This window comes from Mauremys mutica, chromosome 8 (assembly GCF_020497125.1).
Source record: "Mauremys mutica isolate MM-2020 ecotype Southern chromosome 8, ASM2049712v1, whole genome shotgun sequence".
Classification (NCBI taxonomy): Eukaryota; Metazoa; Chordata; order Testudines; family Geoemydidae; genus Mauremys; species Mauremys mutica.
In genome coordinates, this window is record NC_059079.1 from 42,733,433 (window position 1) to 42,749,408 (window position 15,976).

General features: G+C 42.6%; 1 protein-coding gene across 2 annotated transcripts in view; it reads left to right on the forward strand.

Moving 5' to 3' along the window:
• Nucleotides 1-1,687: 1,687 nt before the first annotated feature.
• Nucleotides 1,688-15,976, forward strand: part of STXBP3 (syntaxin binding protein 3) — a 54,610-nt gene continuing 40,321 nt past the window's right edge. The window contains exons 1-2 of one of the 2 annotated variants that reach the window (XM_045027298.1): nucleotides 1,688-1,796; nucleotides 14,974-15,023. In XM_045027298.1, coding sequence (XP_044883233.1) covers nucleotides 1,733-1,796; nucleotides 14,974-15,023 — 114 coding nt within the window. In that variant the 5' untranslated portion in view covers nucleotides 1,688-1,732. Of the gene's footprint in view, nucleotides 1,797-14,505; nucleotides 14,543-14,973; nucleotides 15,024-15,976 lie in introns of those variants that run through there. The other variant, XM_045027299.1, reaches the window with a different exon arrangement.

Consider the following 15,976-nt stretch of genomic DNA (forward strand, 5'->3'; position numbering starts at 1 on the left):
ATAGTGCACACTGAAGTAGAAGTTACTTTCAGTTTTAATGTCTCTAGTGTGTTTGGTACAGATGTTCATCTTTGGGTTTCCTTTTGTCTCCAGATTATTATTATAGTTTGTGATACATGATTCTTTATTTGTTAAAAGTCTTCCCATATATTTCATATTTCACTGTGGCAAAGAATACGCTAGGGTAATCTTCTGTGTAAAAATCTGTAGCAGTTTATCTGATATTACCATGATATCCTGGCACTAGCAAAACTACATAAACAGTCCATCTGAAATACTGTATTCTCCACTCTTCATTGTTCTTTTTTGTTCAGTTAAAGTATGCATACATCATTTTAAATTACATTATTTGTTATGTTCAGGGAAGCAATGTAGAGTCTTAAGGCTGTTTTTATGGGAAAGGAATTGCAAATAGATGAGCCTTACATTTGTGTCTGAAAGTTGCAAAGCCATGGTTATTACCATTTTTGATGGAAAGGTATTCCAGAGCGATTAGTCACCCTCTTGCTCCTGCAGCAAGTTTAATCCTTGCTACTGACCTTGTCCCTGAAAAATGTAATTGCTGTAATAAATCACAGAGAAAAAGTGCCTGAGATCATCTGGGTTCACCTCACTCAGGGATTTGAAGATCAAGACCAAGATTTTGAATTGCATCTAGTTTTGGACAGGGAGTCACTGTAGATTTTGGAGCATTAGATTGCTGTGCATGTATCACCCATCTATATTAGTAGACAAGCCACTCCATGTTTGACCAGCTAGAGTGTAAACCCTTTACTTTCAATCCCTGGTACAATGCAGTGGAATAAATCACCATGGCCAGGGCTCTATAAAATAGAACTGAATGTATCCCCTGAGCAGTTGGAGCTACTAAGAGGCATTTCTAGCCATTATAGCTATTTGTGTATCCAGAAGAAGCAGAGTCCAGAAGAATCCCCAGGCCATGAACTGAGTTGATGATTACACTGAAGACTTCTTCAGGTGAGGGTGACTTTTGTAGTTATGACCATTTCTTTTGGGTAACTTCCCACACATACATAATTGTCCATCTTGCCAAAGATTAGTTTCAGTCAGCTGCTTCATGCAGGTGCATTTTGTTCTCAGACAACAGGAAAACTGGATAATAGGATGGTTTGTGTTTGATATGAAGGGAATGAGAGTAAACACCCGGCCTGGCGCTGTATGTGGCTCATGGAGTTTGATGCATGCTTCTCGGCTGCTCCTGTATTGCCTTTAGGTTCTGCAGTAGTATGGTGAGTGAGTGCTACTTGATATTGGGGAGGGCACTGGTGCAAGTGGGTCTGTCTGTGAGTCTGGGACAACCCAGGCCTGGTTGGATATGGACCATGATTTTGGTGTTGGTCCGCCAGTGCTCTGTGGTGGAGAGGAGTATACTGTCCCTCTCCTGTGACACCAGATAACGCTCGGTTCCCGCCAGTAAGCCTCTGCTCGGAGCCGTGCCCAGCCACACCCTCCCACTAACACCCACCCGTCTTCTCCGGCCCGTCTTCTAGCCCGCAGCTCCGATATGGGCCCCATTCTCGTCCCGCCCCGCGGGGCGCACTCCGGCGCCGCTCGGCTTACGTCGCGGCGCGGCGCGGCGCTGGAGGGGCGTGGCTCCTAGACAGAAGCAGGGTCAGAGGGCGGACTTTGAGGGGATGATGTAGATGAAGCGTAAACAGGATGGGGATTGTGTAAAAGTGACGTCAGGGTGGAGGTGGAGTTTGGGGGCAAGATGGCGCCTGCTGCGGTGGGGGCCGCGTCCGGGGAGCGGGGTCTCAAGAGCCTGGTGTGGCAGAGTAAGTCCGGGGCACCCACCCACGTTCCCTGCCCTTCCCGTCCCTGCGGGTTCCCGCAGCTCGCTCCCTCTCTCTAGGGAAGGGCTGACACGGTTCCGGCGCCGAGATAGCGAGTCCCGCCCCTGCGGCACTAGCACTCGCCTTGCGGCTGCGCCGCGCCTGGCAGCCCCAGTGAGGGGAGCCGGGGCTGAGGTCCTGCCCTCACGCCTTTGGGGGCCTTCCTCCGCGTGCCCCCTCCCCCAGCCCGTGGTGGGTCACTGCGTTCCGCCTCTGAGCTCCCGGAGCCTGAGCCCGCGGCCTGCTGCGCGCCGCCGAGAGGGTGCGGAGCGGCAGGGTCAAGGGCTGGTTGCTGCGGGGGCATGGACCGTGCCTCCCTGAACGGGAGACAGCCGCTGGCCCTGCCGGGCCTGAGCTGCTGCCTCTGCCTAATCATTTGGGGGCGGTGTGTAACGCCCTGCTGCGGAGCCGCGCGCTTCTTCGTGAGCGCCAGGAAGGGTCCCCGGTCGGTGAAGGCTCGGGCCTGTTGTAAATGTTTTGCGGAAGCGCAATACAGACTGTGATATGTTGAAAAATGAGGTTTTGCCCCATGTGTGGGTCCTTTCTTCGCTGGCCTGGGAAATCCTGTTGGTCTCATCAATTTATTTCTTTACAGAAGTGCTACAGATGCTGGGAAGTAGCACTGACTTACTACACTGACAACAGATCTTTATTCTTAAGTTCTTCTCTATGCTCCAATTTGCAGCAGTTTAATTAGTTTAGCCTTTGTTTTGATCGTTATTTTTCATTGGACTGTTATAAGGGAATAGCTCTGTTACAAAAACTGCAGCATTGATGCTGTTCTAAGCACAGTGTTTTCTAATCTTCTATGATCAGTGGCGAAAACTGTTGTCATGGTGTTGACAGGGTTTACCATGTGGAGCACCTATTGTAGGAAAAAAATGATAATGACAAAGTTTGAAGTTCGTTGGCACTGTGTACTCTAGCTGAACAGTCACCTTCAGTGGCTTTTGAGGGAGGTGGGAGGTTGCCAACTCTGGATGGAGGACACCCACTGTCAAATGCAGCAGTTTTTAGCATATGGAGCCAATGCCTCTGAAAGGGGATTTTCATCATATTTCAAGGTGATGGTCAATTTTACTGAATATGTATTGATGTAGTGAACATTTGTCTTCTGGAAACTTGATACTAGTAACACAGTATATTTGGGAAAGTAGAAGTCCAATCAGAAAATTTATTTGAAAAAAAGTTAGTAGTTAAAGATTTTGCTGTATATGATAGTACAAATGGATGTGCATTTCAGAAAATGTGAAATAAATGAGGAGGACAAAGCATTTATTACCAATGCTTATTGTCAAATTTGGTAGCCCTGGGAGAGTTGCTGTCACAGAAGTATGTAGAGATTGAAAATTGGGTTTGTCATTCAGAACTTGAGTCACTTGTTTTTTTCCTCACTGGTGACTGGAAAGTTTTCTTGGAAAATGCAAGGGAATGAAGCCATGTCCACAGAATGTAAACTTTCCTTTGGTGTTGCAAGATGGCAGCTGAGTTTCTAGCCTTTAAGGTTGTGTATATATACCCATGTAGTGTGACATTCCTGAATCTTTCTTCAGTGCTCCCTGTAGATTTTTCCAAAGCAGCAAAAAAGTGAGACTACCAAGAGACTGAACACTTTTTTTGCTACTCAGATGTCTCTGTCATTTTCACTGTTACTCGATCTTCTGTCACTCTGAGCAGCAGCAGAGGCAGGTACTGTTGCTGTCCAAGGAGAAGGATTTTCCCCACCCTGAGAAAATGAGTCTGTATATAGTAGATATGCCCCCTTCAATAGCTGAAGTGCTGGTGGAAAGGTAAAATATCAGAAATTATGTCTTGTGTGGGAGATGGACAGGGTATTGGAGGACTCCCAAACAAACAAAAAAATAAGGCTTTGAAGCAGTCAGAAGAACTGTTTCTCTCCCTTCCTTTCCATAACAGGCAGGAAGTATTGGAATTGTAGTGAGGAAGAGTTCTACCATTTCAGAGAAGTGTTATAGTGGGAGCTTCATGTTTATCAGACATGTGCTAGTTACGGGTTGGTATAAAAAATGGAGCCCTGACAATGGTCCAGGGGCAACACTTTTCCCCCTTCTGGAAAAAGTAAAACACCCTTTTTTAAGGAAAAGGGGAACCAGGGCTTCTTTAGAGTCCTGCAGATAGTTAACTATCTAGTAAACTCTCCAACACATGCCCTCTCCCAATGTACAGTTTTCTCACTGAGGCCTTCTCTACATTACACAGTTTTGTTGGCAAAAATTGTGTTTTGCTGACAACACAGGAAGTGTACAGACTATAAAGCTACTTTTGGGCAGCAAAACTCTATTTTTTTGCTGACACAATAAAATCACCTCAACAAGAGGCATAATGCTTTTTGTGGCATAGTTAAAGCGACAAAGCATCAGTGTACATGCTGCCTTTCATTATATTGACCTAACTGGCCTCCTCTGATATCCCACAATGCCTGCCATGACCGCTCTGCTCCCTGTTTTGAACTCGGCTGCCCTGCAGGTATGTGCCCTTCCCCTTTCAAAGCTCTGGGAAGTTCTGACAGCTGAGAATGCCTTCTGCTCCGGCAGCAAAGAGCAAATCATTAGGGTGGAATCTTCTTGTTCTCCCTTGCACTAGGAACACAGCAGCAGGCAGATTGCTGGTCGGGGGTGGAACTGTTGTGTTCTGGTGTGGGGACTGCTGTGCTGCACTGAGCTGCTGAGGATGCCACTCCGGTCATCTGAGGAGGCTCTGGGAGAACTTGGAAGGAATCAAAGAACCATAGGCAGGCAAAGCAGGCTGCTGCTTTGTGGGAGGGAAAGGGGAAGAGACTGCTGTGCCATGCAGAGCTGGGGGCTGATGTGGGGGTGTTGGTGTCCCCCTGTCTCAGGATAGGTTTGTCACACAGTTGCTCTTCCCCAACACACATTCTGTTTGTCTCCCCCCGCCCCCTAAACACTTCCTGTCACACACTGCTCCCTGGCCCTCCCACCTCAGCTGAAAAGCGACAGACAATTTATGAGGATGCCCGTGGAATGATAGGGTCGAGAAACCTGCATCATGTGATGCTCTACCTGCCCCATGAGGCATTGCAAACCCTTCCCAAAGCACTATGCAGTCAGTTGCATAGTGGGCTAGCTATCCACAGTGCACTGCTCTCTGTGTTTGATGCAAGAGCTGCTAGTGTGGATGTGCTCTGCTGACACATGTAGAATAGGGTGGATATGCAACAGCGGTTTAATGAAAGCGGTATAACTTTTGTCGACAAAACTCTGTAGTGTAGACATAGCCTGAGTCATTTTGGTTCTCAATATGTGGGTAAACAAGAAGTGCTAAATCTACATTCAGTATATTATATGTATATCTAGCTAAGTTCTTAATTATTTGTTTATACAGCCGTGAGGCAATTAACATTACAAATTAAGTTAATTTAATGTCATAAATAAATGTTACATATCAGACCTGGGTCTGAGGAGTTTTTAGTCATATACATGAAACAACAAGTGAGTGTGACTGTGTATAGCAGGGGTCCCCAACCTTTTTAGGTCCAGGGACCGGTTTCGTTTGCCGGACCCTCCGCAGGCGTGCCTGCGGGAGGTCCAGCTGAGCCGCGGGACGAGCGCTCCCTCCGCAGTCGTGCCTGCGGGAGGTCCGCTGCTCTCGGGGCTCAGCTGGAGCTTCCACAGGCACGCCTGCGGGAAGTCCACCGGCTCCAGTGGAGCTTCCGCAGGCATGCCTGCGGAAGCTCCAGCTGAGCCCCGGGAGCAGCGGACCTCCCGCAGGCACGACTGCGGAGGGAGCGCTCGTCCCGCGGCTCAGCTGGACCTCCCGCAGGCATGCCTGCGGAAGCTCCACTGGGTCGGTTCGCGGCCCGGTTTCTAAGAGGCCGCGGACCGGGGGTTGGGGACCCCTGGTGTATAGGGACAAGGGAAGGAAGGGTGAGGGTTGAAAGAACAACTTTGAGATTTGACTTAAGTTTTGTATGCCACTTTATTTATGGTGGTATTGCAGTTTATTTCTATTTATGTAAGATAAGAATGGCTGTACTGGGTCAGACCAATGGTCCATCTAGCCGAGTATGCTGTCTGACAGTGGTTGGTGCTAGATGTTTCAGAGGGAATAAACAGAATAGGGCAATTTAACAAGTGACCCAACCCTTGTCATCTAGTCCTAGCGTACGGCAATCTGAGTTTTAGGGATACCAGGAGCATGGGATTGTCCCTGAACATCTTAGCTAACAGCTGTTGATGGACTATCCTTCATGAACTTATCTAATTCCCTTTTTAACCTAGTTATGCTTTTGACCTTCATAACATCCCCTGGCAACAAGTTCCATAGAATGACAGTGTGTTCTGCAAAAAAAAGTACTTCCTTATATTTGTTTGGAACCTGCTACCTGTTAACTTCATTGGGGGGGAGGGTAGTCTCTGTTTGTTGTTACGTGAAGGGGTGAAGAACACTTCCCTATTCACTTTCTCCACAACATTCATGGCATTAAACTTCTATTATGTCCCCCCCCCCCTCCCCTTAGTCATCTCTTTTGTAAACTGAACAGTCCTGGTCGTCTTAATCTCTGTTCCATCCCTATCATTTTTGTTGCTCTTTTCTGTATGTACCTTTTCCAATTCTATTTTTTTTTAAGATAGGGCGACCAGAATTGCATGTAGTATTCAAGGTGTGCGTGCACAATGCCTTTATATAATGACATGATATTTTTCTATCTTACCTTTCCCTTTCCTAATGGTTCCTAACATTGTTAGGTTTCAGAGTGGTAGCTGTGTTAGTCTGTATCAGCAAAAAGAACAAGGAGTACTTGTAGCACCCTAGCAAACATTGTTAGGTGCAGCAGTAGTCAAAAACACTGTTTTCCAAGAATTATTCTCGGTGACCCCAAGATCTTTCTTGAGTGGTAACAGCTAATTTAGACCACCATCATTTTGTATATGTAGATTGGATTATGTACTTAATATTTGGATTGCTTATAATCTAATCTTTAGAACTACTTCTCCTTTACTACTGTCCATTCTCTCACATTAAGTTGAATTGATTGGGCCTTTCATTGATATGGGGTTCTAGAAGAAAATGGACTTTTAGGAGGTGTTTGGCTGAAGAAAGTGAGGAGGGATCTGGCATGTTGGTATTAGGTTGTTCTAGGCATAGGGAATAATATGGATAAAAACCTCAGGATGAGAGGAGGATATGAAGGGGGGGTCTGAAGGTGGCATTGTCGGAGCAAGAGCGAGCATAATCAGATTAAAGATGTAGGCGGAAGTGGTTTTGCATATTGAATTTGTAAAAATGAAGTATGTGAAATGGCTTGTAGAAATAATGCTTCTTTAGATATAAGGAGTAGAACTGGGCAGATAACCGACTTTTTTTTGGTTCACTTACAGCTGTAAAAAAAAAAAAATGAAGCAAAATCACTTTGGCTTGAACCAAATCTGAAAATTAAAAAAAAATAAATTATTTTTTGTTGAGAAATTGAAAGTGCATTTTGGTTTGAATGAAACAGTTGTTTATATCACTGACACCATTCTGCCAGAGAGATGTGTGTGTGTGTTTGGGGTCCTCTTGATTATTTCACAGAATCAGGTACTAGGAGAGAAAAATGTCATAAAAGAACACTTATTTGAACATGTATGGAGAGATTGGAAGGAGAGCAGTTAGGACAAATACATTAGGTGCTACCTAATTTAAAAAAAAATTCTAAAAGAGGTTCAGGAAATGGGTGTGGACAAAGGTGCAATACTAGACGTAATTGCATTTATAATTGGTGCCTAGATACTATGATGATAGGTGCATTTGAAATGCCTGAGATAGTTGTTCTGAAAGCCTTCCGGTCTTTCTAGTTATCTAATGGTGAAATACTCAACTGCCTTGGCAAGCTAAGCCAGTGAATTTGGTGAATAGTACAGCTTCAGGGGATGTGACAGCTGGAGTGCCACAGGGGTGATGTTCATGTGATATGTTGATGACTTGGAAGAATTGTTCAGATGTCATGAGTGGGAATGCCAACTAATACCAATAATAGGTAGATGAGATTTAGGACATGAGCTAGCAAGTGGGTTTAACATTTACTTGAAACATTTTGTTTTAGTTTTTGGCCAAGAAACTAAAACAAATATTTCACTGAAAATTGAGATGATAGTAGCAAACATTTGCCAGGAATAAGTTTATTTTTACAATGTGGTCTTTATACAATGCAAGGTCTAATTTAAAATTGGATCACTGGGCTGAGCATTCTCAGGAATGAAAATAGAATTATTTCAGATTTGGTTGCACTTTAAAAATTCCTATCTGATCTTCTGAAAATGAGATCTAGAAGAATGTATGGTAATAAGTATAGTGTTATAAAAATGACTGGTCTGAAACAACAATGTATTAGTGTGCTAGGTGCTGATCAGGAAAGGTCTCTTAAGTTTGTTAGCTATTAGCATAAAACTACCAGTTATGTTTCTGGCAAGAAATACAGGGAGAAAATGGATATTGACACATTAATAAGAGAAGAAATCCACAGGGATCTGTGTGATTCTATACAAAAGTCTAAGGAGACCACACCTGGAGCGTTATGCACAACTTTGGATTGTGTAGTATGGGAAGGAAGTTGAATTATTAGAATTGGAAACAACCCATAAGGCAATAGCAAGGAATGATAAAGGGCTTTAGGGGTTAGAGAAGTTGAGGTTTTTTAAAACTCTCTAGTTATGTTCATTAATAGCATGAACACAACATGCCAGGTTATATCCCCTCAGAAACAACTGTAAACACGAAATTGAGTGATCTCACTGTGCAGCACAGTAAGAGCTAAATTATGTAGTGTGGCAGAGCTGAGTTGTGTGACAAAATAATCTCAATTTTAGTGAAATTCTAAAAAAAACACGCAGAACGAAAATAGAGGAAGGCCTGAGTAAGGAGGAGGCAGCATATGGCATCCTTAAGGGATTCAAAGGGGGAGCTTTACTCCTGTACTGCTTACAGATTTCTTAGTGAAAAGAAGAAAAATAGTTGGGATGGGGACAGATTATACAGCCATGTAATCATGGCAAACATTGGGTTGTTGGATCTAGCAGGCATAGTATATGTACAAACACTAGATGGATGCCCTCCAAGCTGCATGCCTTCCTACCATCCTGAAACTTTACCATGCATTTTGCAGTACTTCTGTAATAATGTGGGTTGAGATGTTGGTTCATGTTTTCAGACAACTCTGATTTTTTTTTCCTTTGCTTTTGTGTTTCATTTTGAATAAATGGTCTGACACACTTCTTAGTGGTTTTAAACATAGTGGATATTTGTGACTGAAATAGAGCTTTTGGAAATAGAGAACAGAATAGTTTAGTCAGACTTCTTTATTTAGCGTTTATAAAGTGGTGGCACCTAAAGGCAACTACCAGACTGCATCCTGTTGTGCTATGTAAGTGTGCAAGGAGGGTGAATTTCTGAATTTGCCAGAGTGCTAGTTAGATTTTTAAAGCTAAGGACTAACAAACTGCATATGGCAGTATCTAATAGAATCCAGTAGACTGACCCCCCTATTTATTGAGTCCAGAGACTGCTAGCTTACTAGTTCAAATACTGGCTTCTTTTAAAGTCAACTTTTAACTTGAACAGTATTTTTCAAATCAGGACACTTGCTTATTCTTAACCAACCAACAATTTATTTATTCAGCCAGAACAACATTAATATATAATCAACAGTTAACCACTCAAATGTAGATACAACCACAGAGTGGTTAACCACCATGTTGTGGAACTGTGGATATGATCTTCACAGTACGGCAGCTGCAAGAAAAGTGTCGGGAGCAAAACCAACCACTGTACATGGCTTTTATTGCTCTAACTAAAGCCTTTGATTCAGTGAATAACTGTGCTCTCTGGACTGTACTTTCTAAGATTGATGTATTTATGAGGGCATCCAATGTCCTAAAATTGCTTCATGATAACATGAAAGCAACTGTTCTGAGCAGCATTGGCTCCCAGAGTGAACCTTTCAAAGTACAAACAGGAGTCAAACAGGGCACCAACCGTGTTTGCGATTTTTATTGCCGTCATTCTTTACCTAATTGCTGGGAAGTTTACAGCTGGTATTGAAATCATTTACAGAATGGATGGAAAGCTGTTCAGGCTTAGCAGGCTGAAAGCCAAGAATACGATTTGCACAACATCTATTGTGGAACTTCAGTATGCTGATGACAATGCAATCTTTGCCCACTCTGAGAGAGATCTCCAAACTATCTTGAATGTGTTTGCTGATGCTTACGCATGTCTTGGTTTCACTCTTATTGGAGCACTTTAGTCTTCTTGCCATCAGCCCTCTCCAGATGAGGTATTACATGCCTGATCTATCAAAATCAATGGAGTGCCACTGGAGAATGTCGATCATTTCCTCTACTTTGGAAGTCATCTGTCATCCAAGGCAGATATTGATGCAGAAATTCAACATCACCTGAGCTGTGCCAGTGTAGCTTTTTCTTGTTCATGGCACAGGTTTTTGAAGATCATGACATTCGAACAGATTTCAGAGTAGCAGCCATGTTAGTCTGTATCCGCAAAAAGAACAGGAGTACTTGTGGCACCTTAGAAGCTAACAAATCTATTTGAGCATAAGCTTTTGTAGGCTACAGCCCACTTCATCCGATGCATAGAATGGAACATAGTGTAAGAAAAAAAAAATATATATAAAAATCTCTCACACACACACATACAGAGAACCTGAAAAGGTGGAAGTTGCCACACCAGTTCTAAGAGGCTAATTAATTAAGATGAGCTATTATCATGAGAAGAAAGTTTGTTGTGATAATCAAGATGGCCCATTTCAAACAGTTGACAAAAAGGTGTGAGGATACTTAACATGGGAAAATAGATTCAGTTTGTGTAATGACATTCAAACAGAGACCAAGCTTCTTGTTTATCAAGCTGTTATTCTCCCAACACTGTTGTCTGGGTCTGAAACTTGGACAACCTACAGATACCACTTGAAAGTCCTTGAGAGGCACCATCAACGCTGCCTTTGTAAGATTCTGAAGATCAAATGTGAAGACAAGCGCACCAATATTAGTGTTCTGGAAGAGGCTAACACCACCGGTATTGAGGTAATGATCTATCAGCAATTCCACTGGACTGGTCATTTTGTCTGGATTCCAAACCATCCCCTCCCAAAGCAGGTCCTGTTCTCTCAGGTGAAAGAAGGGTACCGTGACATGGGTGGAGAAAGGAGTAAACAGTGACGTGGCAAAGTTTGCATACAATACTAACTGCTCAAGATAGTTAAGACCAAAGCAGATTGTGAAGAACTTCAAAAAGATCTCACAAAACTAAGTGATTGGGCAACAAAGTGGCAAATGACATTTAATGTGGATAAATGTAAAATAATGCACATTGGAAAAAATAACCTCATACAATATGATGGGGGGCTAATTTAGCTACAACTAATCAGGAAAGAGATCTTGCAGTCACCCTGGATAGTTCTCTGAAGACTTCCATGCAGTGTGCAGCAGCAGTCAAAAAAGCAAACAGGATGTTATGAATCATTTAAAAAAGGGATAGAGAACAAGATGGAGAATATCTTATTGCCCTTATATAAATCCATGGTACGCCCACATCTTGAATACTGCATACAGATGTGGTCTCCTCATCTCAAAAAAGATATACTGGCATTAGAAAAGGTTCAGAGAAGGGCAACTAAAATGATTAGGGGTTTGGAATGGGTCCCATATGAGGAGAGATTAAAGAGGCTAGGACTTTTCAGCTTGGAAAAGAGGAGACTAAGGGGGGATATGATAGAGGTATATAAAATCATGAGGGGTTGGAGAAAGTGAATAAGGAAAAGTTATTTACTTGTTCCCATAATATAAGAACTAGGGGCCACCAAATGAAATTAATGGGCAGCAGGTTTAAAACAAATAAAGGAAGTTCTTCACACAGCGTACAGTCAACCTCTGGAACTCCTTGCCTGAGGAGGTTGTGAAGGCTAGGACTATAATAGGGTTTAACAGAGAACTGGGTTAAATTCATGGAGGATAAGTCCATTAATGGCTCTTAGCCAGGATGGGTAAGGAATGGTGTCCCTAGCCTCCGTTTGTCAGCGGGTGGAGATGGATGGCAGGAGAGCGATCACTTGATCATTACCTGTTAGGTTCACTCCTTCTGGGGCACCTGGCATTGACTACTATCAGTAGACAGGATACTGGGCTGGATGGACCTTTGGTCTGACCCAGTATGGCTGTTCTTATAATGCTTCTGTTGTCATAAGGACTTGCTTAAGGACAATCTAAAAAAGTGTGATATTGACATTGACACTTCCCCAGGATCGCTTAAAATGGAGTGAAGTCCTACATGATGGTCCTCTGCATTTTGAACTTGATCTCCGACAAGCCGAAGATAAGAGGCACAGGAGTAAGGAGAGACTGTCTTCCAGTCATGGTCAACAGCCTTCTGCTGAGCCTGAAACATCTGCTCTCATTGTAAGAGAACTTGTGGTTCAAGGATTGGCCTTATTAGCTTTTTGAGGACCCATAACTCCCATGGAAGATGATGATAGTCGGTAACGAGTGATTGCCATCATCATCACAGTTGTGCAAGCAGTTATCATAGACTAGAGTTGAGGCTCAGCAGTTATATCAAAGAACAATGGAAATTACTAAGATTTATTATTAATGCATTAGTGCCTAACACAATTATCGCACTTCCAGGGAGGCACTTGTTTTTAAGGCACTTTGAAGAGTGTATTTAGTACAGTTTGAATGGATTGGTCTCAAAAGGACAAATTTAGAATATTAAAAACAGTTGCTTAAAACAGTTCTTCTCTCCCCCCCCCCCCCGAACAATTGCTTGGATGAATAAAGGGAGTTAAAATATGGTTATTTGAGGTCTCACTAGAGAGTGTAGACTCAGCAAGATATTTCCCCTTCTATTCTGTAATATACTCTTTGAATACTTCTTATTCTCTTAACTTTGGGATGGGGGAGAGTCCTTTCCACGTGGTTGGTCCAGGTGTCTGTCATGCTTTGGGTTCTTCAGCTTGTTGGGTTCAGTCAATTCTCAAGAGCATGTGGTGACTTGAGTTTATATAGCCTAGTTTCAGGACTTGTAGGAAGGGGCTCTTATTCCTATTGGACACATGCCAAGTGAGTGCTTAGATTTTAGTTTGTTTTTGTTGCTTCCATCACTATCCAATAGATCAGGGGTCTCAAACACGCAGCTCTCAGGCCAGTGAAGTTATTTCCTGCAGCCACCAAGCTCCTCTCACCTGCCACCCCCCCCCAGCGTGCCGTATCCCCACTCCTCTGCCTACCTCCGGGTGCTTCCTGCTGCCAAACAGCTGTTCGGTGGTGCTTAGCGCTTTCCAGGAGGGAGGGGGGTAGAGGTGGAGCTGCACGCTATGGGGAGGAGGTGGAGAAGAGGTGGGATGGGGTGGGGATTTGGGGAAGGGATGGGAAGATGCAGGGCAAGGGCGGGGCCTCATGGAACAGATGGAGTCAGAGGCGGGCCGGGGCAGAAGGGGGTGGGGGGGCTTTTGTATCTTTATATGAAAAGGTGTCAGTGATGCAGTCCTCAGGCCAATATACTAGTCCTCACGTGGCCCACATGGTGATTGGAGTTTGAGATCCCTGCAATAGATGGTGATGATATATAACAAATTTCTTTAATCCTTTCCTTATCGGAGGTTTTTTAAGTTTGATTTGTTTCAAGGATTGTATTTTATTATTAGCCCCTGCTATCAACTGGGATCCTCCCCTTTAAGCAAGTTCTCTTAATATCCTAAGTTATACCCTGGTTTATATTTTTTTCCTTGTGCCAGACAATTCCTATTACTTCTAGAGTACAACAGTTATTTACAGAGAGAACAACAAAATCCTTAATATTTTAAATTTGGAGGACATACTCCATACACTTTGTACATGAGCAGTTTACATTATGTTGGGCTTGCCATAGAACAAGAGACATTTTCCATGTAGAGAAGGATGTAGATCTGACTCACAAGGCGAACGAATGGGCAGATTCTGTTATGGAGTGAAAGATTATTTACAGTGTATTTGAGTTCCAAAGAAAACAACGTATAGTTTGGGGTGAACGTTTTGCTTGGATTTCTTGGTGTAATAGTTATTTTGTTCAATTTGACTTTCTGTCTTACAGTAACATTTCTAATTTGCTTAACTTGCATCTTCCCCAACCATTTCTTTATCCACTCATAATGTGTAATGGGTCACTTTGCATAAGAAAGCAGCGTGTCACCCTTACATCGTAACTTAAGAGTTCTTTTTAGGTAGGTTGGGAGGGAGAAAGGGGTTTTATCCATATTCAAATTGAGAGATTCTTGCCTAGATGTAACAATATTCTCCTTTAATCATTTTAATTAGCTTCCTGACTTTGACTGTGGGTCCTTAGACAAAGTGTCTCGCATGATGTGAACCATTTTCTTCTTGTCTTCCTAGGTGGATCTTATTTTGGGATAAACAGTGGTGGATAGCTTTTCCAATCTTTAAGGGCCAGAAGGAATCAGTAGTTACTAATCAATCAAGGCATATTTGTTCTGTATATCCTTTGCAGCTAGGCTCTGTACAAACGTAACAAATGACAGTTGCTCCTCGAAGAGATCACAATATAAAAGGAATCATACTTCCAAGCATTTGCTTTTTTCTTTTCTAAAACAGTTTTTTTTCCCCATAGGTTATTCTTGGGATGGTAGAGTAAAGCAAAAATGCCTAGCTATATATTTAAAAGTATGCAATATGTTTTTTGCATATTTTTATTTGTGTATATATACGTCTGATCCTGCACGTTAACTAAGTGTTAGCTTAACATTGTGCTCATGAAGAGTCTTGTTGAATTCAGTAGGAAGTGTTCTCTAACATAAAGTTATGAATGTGACTAAATGTTTGCAGGATCAGGATAATCATTTGGACTGATTATATGGATCTGTAAATTTTGAAACTAATTAGTTCAAGTGAAAACTACAGCTTCAAGTTTTGCACTACTTTTTGTAAAATAGAGCAAAGGACTAGTTGCAAAAATGATACTTCCAGAGACTTACCTAGCAAAATATTACATGTTGTGCTTTTTGACATCTCCATAAATGTAACTGTTACTGAATAAGTAGTTATGGTGTTTTCTTGTACGTCTTTAAACTGACAAGTTTTTTTTTTTTTAACAGAGCTAAAATTATCAGTATTTGATGATTGTAGGAAGGAAGAAGAATGGAAGGTAAAGTTCATTTTGCTTTTTGTAACACTTTAGAATTACTAAAAGCAATAGTCTGTTTCATTAAGTACGCTGACTCTATTTCTTTGCTTACCTGAGATTTCTTCACAACACTTTCATTAAATGACCTGTAGTAGATGGACAAATGGATTTGTCTTCTGATTTCCTAGTGATGTAGAAAGAAGACCTGAAAGGTGATTCTGTTGGTTTTTAAACTTTAGAAATTCAGGTTTTGTCTTACCCTATTTTCCCGAAAGACACAACAGACTCTCATTTTTCTGTAACTTTCCATTGATTGATTTCCAGTGGTGGGAATGCTGTGTTGGCCTGATATGGTATACTTATGCTGTAGTTAAAAACCCGCAGCTGGCCTGTGCCAGCTGACTTGGGCTCAGGGTAAGGGGATGTTTAATTACGATGCAGAAGTTCGGGCTTGGACTGCAGCCCGAGCTCTGAGACCTTCCCACCTTGCAGGGTCCTAGAGCCTGGGCTCTAGCCTGAGCCCAAACATCTACTCCACAATTAAACAACTCCTTAGCCCAAGCCCCATGAGTCTAAGTCAGCTGGCACAGGCCAGATGCTATTTTTAATTGCAGTGTAGACATATACACAACAGACTTAAAGAGTATCTGTTTTGAGCAGGGTTAGACAATATGGTACTTTATTTAGAAGTTGGGTTTTTTTTAAATCAGAAAAACATCAGGGTTGTTACAGACAATAAAAATACTCCCATTGTGGTAATGCAGCTGTTCTTGCCATGAACAAAAAGATCTGTAGAATAAAATTTGCTCAGGGGGATCTGGAGAGGAAGCTTAAAATAATTTAGGATAAACTGATCTGAAGAGGAAGGTTTTACACTAAACCAAATACAATGAAGACAGCCACTGCAGGCTTAAAGGAGATCTTCTGACATAGCAAATTCTGCAAATAGCTCTCTGAGCCACAAAGTTCTCAAC